Genomic DNA, 9,170 nt, shown 5'->3' with positions numbered 1-9,170 from the left:
CATGTAAGTTAAAATCTTGTCTTTATCTTGCATTTCTGGTCTGGCAGTGTTTGTATTTTTTTCCTCACTTAAAAGATATTTCTTTATAAGTACACCAATAATCAAAAAGGCCCTTCTTGTCGCTTTTTTTGTACAAGACATCATAAAACGATAAGTAAAGAAAGTCACATGTTTTGTTGCTCACCTGCGTGATATAAGGAAATCTCACAGGGCTAAAAATCCAAAATCATTGTCTCAAAAATGAGAAATGAATATTTTATCTAGTGTATCTTCCCCTAATTTCAGTTCAATTCCATATTGATATGTACTTGACTGTGAATGATTGGTTCTGTATTTTTACATCCAGGACTTATTGTTTTATTGTTAATCAAATAGTACATAAATGTTTATCCCAGAATAAACATTTCCTTAAAAGAAAAGCAATGATACACAGCGCCTATATTAAAAACTTTATTGCAACTTAATCAATAGAATAGGAAAATCAACATTGACAAGTTATATATAAATATAAAAGTACAACAATATTCGGTACTAGGAAACATTAACAAAAAATCAATTGAGTGAATATTACAACAAGTGTAAATGTTTCTTTGTGCAGGGTCATGTTAGAAAAAAAGCAGTAAAATACATTTTTAACACCATTTATTTCTAATCATTAATTGTTATGTTTTAAGCTATTGAAATAAACCAACAGCCTTTCATATCTTTGAAGTAAAGATAAGACACTTCATGTTTTTATATTACAGTAAAAATTAAAGAATTGGTGAGACATTATAAGAAAAGAAATCCACTTTTTGCAAAGTTTATTCCTGCCTTTGTCAACAAATTTAAGACAAAATGGAATAAGTTCTCATGACATATAAATACTCATATATTTGTGTTTTTGCTTCTTTTCTTTTTAAATACATGAATATAAAAAAACTTCTTTGTTAACTCCAAAAAAAAAATAAATTACCTTGCACTTAGATCTTGGTGAAATGGACGTCCTTCTGATGATTACCGACAGTAACTTGGATAAATGTACGGATGTCAGCGATTCATCCAAGGATTGAATATGTACAGTATCCTAATTTAAAAGGATGATAAACACACAAAACGTTTCTTCAGAATAAACTTATGATCTATATGTTTAGAACAATTTGCCAGTCGACTATGATTTAAATAGTAATCGGTTTAAGAGGGTGTCCATACAAAAGCCAGGCAGTTGGTGGCATACGAAAAATTTTGTTTCAAAAAATTGTCATCCATTTTACATTACAAATGCATCCTATCTCTCAAGGTTAAGTGTTGTTTTTTTTCAATGGTAACGGTTTAAGAGGGAAAAGAAAACATTGAAATCCACTAAAAAGGGGAAATAACTATATATTTTTGTTCAAAATTTGGTTGCTTTGACTTAAAAATCCGAGTCATCCATTAATTTTTGCTTTTAAAAAATCTGTTTACTATTTGACAGACATATGATATAAACATTACATTGAAACAAAAAAAATCAGTCAGATAGAATTTACCATGTACCAACTATATCATAAAATCTGCCTGATTTTTACATGGACAGCCTCTTAATTTTCTTAGTGAAATGTACAATGGATAGTTTTACTAATTGTTTCTTGAGAAAAATAGACATGATTCAAAATTACAACCAAAATTTTATGAAGATCATGACGTCTGTATGTATATCAATGTGCAGTGGAGCCTCTTTCAAGTAAAAGTTCGCCTAAATATTTTACAAAGAAAGGGGGAAATATCTCCCTATACACGACTCTTAAGTAAACTTGTACTTGACTAGTTTATATCAGTATCACAGAAAAATTATTGTATTAACTGAAAACTGTCTAAACCAAACCCTTTTAGACTTTAAGATTGTTTTTTACAGATTGGTTCTCAATTCACCAATGCCCGAACTACATTTAAAAATGATATAAAAGGACATTTTAAAGTTGTCTGTACTAGGGAGGTATACGAATTATTCAGAGTGCTGTTTAGACAGGCCTTCACTGTATTACGCGTCATCGAGTCTTTATAATTCAATTTATTGGATTACATTTCTTTTAATTGTTTTAACTTAAAAAAAATTCGATCGAGTTAGATCTACACTTGTTGTTGAAAAAAAAACTAAATTATTCCACTGAAAGATTTACAAATTTGGACAGAAGAAAATATATTTCCCTTTTAATTACATTTATTAACAAATAATACAAACAACATCAATGTAGTTCAAATCATCGCCAGCGACAATTAAAATTTAATTGTCAGTTACTATTAACTGACCAATCACAAACATTTTACAGTATTTTTACACTATTACACTTATCACATTATGTACGTATCCGCCATTTTTTGGAATGGGCACTTGATGTAACCATCAGTTAAATAAATTGTTATTGCCCTTGAGTTAGCGACACTAAATATCATTATTTAATCATAAGCTGCTTTCATTAATTTCTTTTAAACATAAAATTAAAGTTGTTAGCAGTAATAATAATTTATGGACATTCTTCAACACTCTTTACGTAAAAAGCAAAACTAATTAAAAGATGTACTTTTCATTCAAAAAAGCTGTATATTTTTCATAAAAGAATTTTCATTTTATCACATTTTTCATTTCATTCGTATCATTAAAACATTACTTGACCAGCAAGAGACGTTTCTAAACTATTTAAACACATTCGATATTAGTTACATGAGAGAAAAACTGTCACTATCAATGACAAAATAGAAACACGATAACAATCAATGACGTAAAAGAATCACTGTCACCATCAATGACATAAAAGGAACACTGTCACTATAAATTACATGATAAACTATCAGTATGAATGACATAAACTTACACTTCACCATTACTGATATTAAGACACACTTTAACAATAGATCACATAAACACTGCATCATCAAAGATGAAAATTAAAACACTTCCACCATCACTAACATTCAGGAAACACTATCACCATCAATGACATGAAAACGTATTCACCATAACCGACATTAGAGAAGCAACGTCACTATTAATGACATGAAATAAACAATTTCATGATCACTGATATTAAGAGAACATTGTCACCGTAAATGATATTATTTCAAACACTTTCACTATCACTGACATTAAGAAAACACTGACACCATCACTGCTATAAGAAATACTGTCACAATCAATAGCATGTATCAAATATAATTCCAACCACTAACACGCATTTAATCACTTCCTGTATTAATAAATATATAAAACAACTGGCAGCACAGATTAAACCGTCATTTGTTATAACGCCCACCAATCAGATAAACCGTTAAATAAAATCCGGGAAACAACATTCACCATAGCTAACATACGTCAAGATCATTTAAGGAATGCTTGTCAAGTTATTTCTTCATAGACCGAAAATCTATGAGTCATTCCTTATAATTTAATTTAAGTACCAAAATTCAACGAGTAAATCATTAAAGAAGTCACAGTCAATACAAAATTTGGTCTATGAGATGATAACCGAATTTGTTATCCAATCAGAAACAGAGATATTTGTGAAATTAAATTATTCAACATTAAAAGCGAAATGTATCAAATGGAGATGAAATGTAAAATACATTTTTTGAATATGATTTAGTTACCTTCGTTTAACATTATTGACTTATGTGAACACATATTTTTAGGAACTAAAATAAATCTTTAAACATTTAACAATACGTCATGACTAAAACCCAAATATAATCCTAATGTAGAACTGTGCTGAAAACATCAAGAAGTAGCCTTTTCACGTTCTTTCAGAAACAATTTGACATTGCCGTCTAGCGTTATGAATGTCCGTTTTGTTGTTGGAATTTCTTTTATATCACTAGCCAAAGACACTTCAAAATTCTGTATCATCTAAAATAAAACATAAATTTTAAGTCAATTATTGAAACACCTTTCAAACAAACCACATAGTAGTAAATGATCATCATTTTTATTTTTGTTTCTGTTATATTTGATGTTCACTAGCAGAAAGTTATTAAAGGATTAAACGCTGTTTTTTCCAGAATTTATCGATGTGTAAAAGTGGACTTTTCAATCACAGAACTAAACAAGTTCAGAGGACTTTCATGTCAGGTTTGTGAGTGAATGGTCTGATTTTTCACATTGATATATTCTGGGAAAACCGTGTTTAATCTTTATAATTCCAATCCATTAGTATCTGAAATATATTGATAGTTCTCATTTATTTTTTTCCATGTAGATTCTCATTCGGTGAATTGACACCCCCGAAATTGACATTCCAAATGGCGGCATTTAACCGACGTCGTGGCATGGTTTTCAATTTCAATATTAAAAGTATTTATGGGCTACTGATATATATATATTCTTTTAAAAATGCTCTTTTGAATATACAATGCCAAAAAAGGGAATGGAACAAAGTAGATAATATCGTTTCAAGCTTCTAAACGGCTCTATCTTTTGTCGAAGTGATAGTAGCCATGTTGTTTACTAAATGTACATGGAATTTACACTGTTGTAAAAAGATAAACAGTCAATCATAATGCACAAAAAAGGCATAAGCTGATTAGATTGAAATTATGGAAATGTACAAAAATATCGAAATTAAAGGAAAATGTCGGCATTCATTCGGCATATCATACATAATTCACAACTTACGAAGTGCATCTAAACAATATTTTTATGATAATATTAATAATTAAATTCCATAATACCTCAGTCAACTGAACATTTTTCGTTATAGTTAAAGTAGTTGTTACTTCCCTTTGATTGGCGACAAGCTTTTTATGTGCGCCATATCGTTAAGTTTCAGCATATTTTTTTCTATAAAAACAATTTTATTCAATTTTATGAGTGAGAATCCTTTCTCGTTTAAATTCACATCAATAAAATAACTATTTACCTTGGTTGCAAAAATATATATTTCATTCTCAGCAAATCTTTGCCCAAGACAGCTACGAACTCCAAACCCGAAAGGTTTCATTCCGAAAGGATGCATTCGTCCCATCGACACATCTTCATCTGAATTCCTCAACCATCGTTCAGGAATATATTCATGAGGACGTGGATAAAATCTTTCATCCATAGACATTGCATCATTATTTATAGCAACCGGTGTCTGAAGTATTTGATATAGAAAATAAAAATATATATATATATATATATATATATATATATATATATATATATATATATATATATATATATATATATATATATATATACATAAAAATACATAAAATATGTATTATAAAAGCAACGGTTGCTACTAAGCAATCCTTTTGAAGCATAGGATTTGTAAAAAAAATCAGTTGCAGGAATTTTTGGCAATTTTCTGTTTCAAGCTTTTAATCAAAACATACATTAAATAAATACGTATTTGATTCAAAATGCAAAAGGAGAAAATAAGGAAATTTCATAGAAAGAAAAAATTAAGTGGATTGTGATAAGAAATAGTAGACATATAAAGAAGATACTATATCATATGATATTTGTACCAAGTGCTTTCAGTACATGAGATGTTTTATTAAATATAACACTACCTTTTTTGGGATTAAGTATCCACCAACTTCTAAATCGTTTTCAAGTATTCTTTGAGCACCGATGAAAACAGGAAATCGCTTTCTAAAATAAAAATGACGTAAGAGTTAGAAACTGTATGGAATTCTGGGATTACTATTGTTAATGGCGTTCTTGATTTGTCAAGACATATTTTACGAGTAAGCTGCAACGGTGCAACGTTGTTTACGAGGACGGAAGTTTCTGAATTGACCCATAACGATTAAAACTGAAAACTGTATTGGTTTTGTTTTTGAAATTCAAGAAAATGCCATAAAAATACAAGTAAATGAGCATTCTAAACTTCTAAATAATCCTTCATCAAGTTCAGCTATAACTTTTATTTTCATAAGATTGTCAGTACTTCTTTATCTAAGAATCTGAAAATTAAATTTTATTGCAAAATCCAAGTATTCATACCTCGTTACCTCCAGAAAAGAAACATTCCAGCGTCTGTAAAGTTTGTCTTTAAGATATTGAAAGGTAAAATTTAGTTGAAATGCACTATGGAAAAATGGCATTTTAACATTTTCCCACACTTTTTCCCTATATAAGAAGTTACAAATATCTATGTCACAGATTATTCAGGATGAGTTTAAATAACTTTTCGGTTGTTTTCGAAAAGTATTTAATATTCTTAGTCAAAACAGATCAAGTTAAGAATAATGATGTGCTACCCATTCCTAGATTGTTACACAGAATGGTTCTTTTGTACTTATGAAGCATTATATTTAAACATCATGTAAATGAATACCTCTGTGTTTCTTTCAAACATGCTTTCAAGTAGCTTAGGTTTGTAAGATGGTCCTTTTTGACTTTCTTGCTATCACCAACAACTGTCTTGATTTCTTCATACAACTTCTTCTGCTTTTCTGGATTTTGGGCAAGGTCACAAAGTAAAAATGCTATATTGTTGGCAGTCTAGAAAACAAAGCATTAAATATTGACATTTATATTAAATCGGATGTAGAGATATAATCACCTTTATTTGTGTGAATTTAATTGATTAAAAGCAAATAATTAGTGTTACACCTTTACAAGTAAACTTTATAAATGATTGAAGAATTTGTTTCCCATGATGCAACCATCGACTTCACAAATACTTACAACAATATCATTTTTTTCTTACTTCTATTTTATCTACACGTTTGTTCAAGTGTAATCAAGGGAACCAAGATTCTAGCGGAAATCAAAAGAATGTAATCCATGGACAAAGACCAGACACGGAAAACAGACAAACACGACAGATAACATGAAGTAACTTAAATAATATATACAAAGTAACAAAAGTAAAGGAACAACTCACATCACTAAAAACTGGGAGCATGGACCCATATGCACCGATAAAACCAATATGAACAAGCCTCTTAATACTCTTTCCTAAATAGTTTTGTCATGCTTTTTTGAATTAAAAATCTTTTTAATATGACAGAGGATTTACTTCGTGTGTCTGCAAACTTTAAACCCTTTATGAGTAAAGCATAATGATATTTCCAATGTTTCGATAATTGATATTTCTGTATATACACTGAACAACAATATACTTACAGAATCTATCCCTGCCCCTAACAAGTCAAATATAATAACAGCTACTTGTTCTTCTGTTACCCTAGGGTCAGACAACAAGGAATGTAAGAAGTTGGGTTCTTGCTCTAAGTATTCATCAAGTTTCCCTTCTCTGTCAAGGTTCACGAGGAACTCTTTTTGCGAGTTTATTTCCCTTTGTGCCAATCTAAAAAAAACGAAAGATTTTAACATAACAGTAAAACGGTGACCCAATATATATATATATAAATATAAAGGTCTGAAAAATTCCCAACGATGTTAGAACTGTCAAATTTGCGATGCAAATTTTTGGTCGTTCCCTCCGCGGGACTCGAACTCGTACCGCTGTGACATCTATGGCAACACCGGCTGCACAAAGTCCAGCGCCCTAGACCACTCGACCAGCTAGGCTATATAAAAATATAGCTTTCGCTGGCCGGGTTATTCCTCCTCGTAGGATTAATCTAGGGCTGTAACTTAGTACACGATGTATGGTAGTACGGGACAGTTCATATCGATGTTATTATGTAGGATAGAGGATCAAATTAATGATGCATGTCACAACAAATCAATATTATACAACGTCTCAGAATGTGACGACTCTATTCGCTACACTGCTCCATCGGATCAAATTGATACAGGGAAGATATGTAAATGTATAGAAAGGTCTGAAAAATTCCCAACGATGTTAGAACTGTCAAATTTGTGATGCAAATTTTTGGTCGTCCCCTCCGCGGGACTCGAACTCGTACCGCTGTGACATATATATACATCGTTTAGCTAGATCCTTTCATCCAAGTTTTCGCTATATAGATAACGGATTATCGTTAAAAAATCCTAATTTCGGGGATTTGATATATTGCATCTATCATAATGAAGTGGAGATAAAGGATATCACAGACAATGTAAAGTCAGCCTCATATCTTAAAGATCGATAGTATAAAGGAAAACTATTGACCAAACTATACGACAAATACGATGACTTTTCATTCCGTATTGCCAACTTTCCTTTCTTGTGTGGCAACATCCCTTCAGCACCTGTATATGGAGTTTTCATTTCATAACTCATACGTTATGCCAGAGCTTGCCGTAGCAACGCAGGCTAATCGCTCTGTAAATACAATTAGGCTTCTGGAACAGGGTTATGTTGCTACAAGACTGAAGTCAGCACTACAGAAGTTTAATGGTCGTCATCATGAACTCGTGGTTCGTTACGGTGTATTCATCTGCACCATGAAAACTGATTTGTTCAACGTGTCATAGTTTTACCTTGGTTCCCTTGAGTACTCTTTCTTTCGTCTACCCGGTCCACACCTGACTTTTTATGAGCAACTCGGCGGGATTGTTTAGAAATGCACAAGACGCTTACCCTACCGGTGCATCTGGTCCATGCTTCCAGTTTTTAGTGTAGTACGAGTTGCTTATTTACTTTTGTTACGTTGAATGTATTATTTGATTATTTTATGTTCTTTATTGTGTTTTTCTCCCTGGATCTTATTCTTTTGATTTCCGTTGAATCATGGTTCCCTTGATTACTCTTATTTTCATATATATCAAACTACCTTTATGGCTGACAATAGTTTATAGTTAATTGTGTATGAATAGAAACTCGTCTAGAAATTTCAAAAATATTGGCTAATGATTAGTCTTATGTCATATAATTTCAATTTGAGATGAAGGTAATTTCACGTTTCATGCATGCGACACCGAGCCCAGTTTCAACTAGTATTTTAATTATTTAATCTTTAAGTACTGTAAACGTTTCATGATGACTTTCAGTAAGTTATTATAAAGTAGATTATAGTAAGCCAAAATTTCTATTAAATTTAAGTTATAATTTTGATATAATATTAAGTATTGAAAACAACACAGTAAAAATGTTTCGTTCAGCCATGATTAGATGTCCATATTGTCAAATAAAATTACCTAGTCAGATGGCCGAAGGCAGTTGATATGCGTATAAGCGAATGACCAATATTTATAAGTACTAAAAGGTAACATTTTCGTCCTCTTAGGAGACAACACAGTCATCTTTGAGACCTTATGTTAATAACACTAACCATTATCAATTTGCAAATATGTATTCAGAATTAGATATTCA

General features: G+C 30.9%; 1 protein-coding gene across 5 annotated transcripts in view; it reads right to left on the bottom strand.

Annotated features, from left to right (window-relative positions):
• Window positions 1-436: 436 nt before the first annotated feature.
• The window catches only part of LOC148617280 (sterol 26-hydroxylase, mitochondrial-like), a 53,542-nt gene continuing 44,808 nt past the window's right edge, over window positions 437-9,170 (bottom strand). For all 5 annotated transcript variants that reach the window (XM_088584872.1, XM_088584868.1, XM_088584870.1 and 2 more), the window contains 5 exons: window positions 7,073-7,256; window positions 6,279-6,445; window positions 5,509-5,590; window positions 4,869-5,084; window positions 437-3,859 (listed from right to left, as the gene is read on the bottom strand). In XM_088584872.1, the coding sequence (XP_088440998.1) occupies window positions 3,731-3,859; window positions 4,869-5,084; window positions 5,509-5,590; window positions 6,279-6,445; window positions 7,073-7,256 (778 nt within the window). In that variant the 3' untranslated portion in view covers window positions 437-3,730. The remainder of the gene's footprint in view (window positions 3,860-4,868; window positions 5,085-5,508; window positions 5,591-6,278; window positions 6,446-7,072; window positions 7,257-9,170) is intronic.

This window comes from Perna viridis, chromosome 5 (assembly GCF_037379345.1).
Source record: "Perna viridis isolate PV_CMFRI_1.1 ecotype Kerala chromosome 5, ASM3737934v1, whole genome shotgun sequence".
NCBI classification, from domain to species: domain Eukaryota; kingdom Metazoa; phylum Mollusca; class Bivalvia; order Mytilida; family Mytilidae; genus Perna; species Perna viridis.
This window is presented reverse-complemented; position numbering and strand designations above follow the sequence as displayed.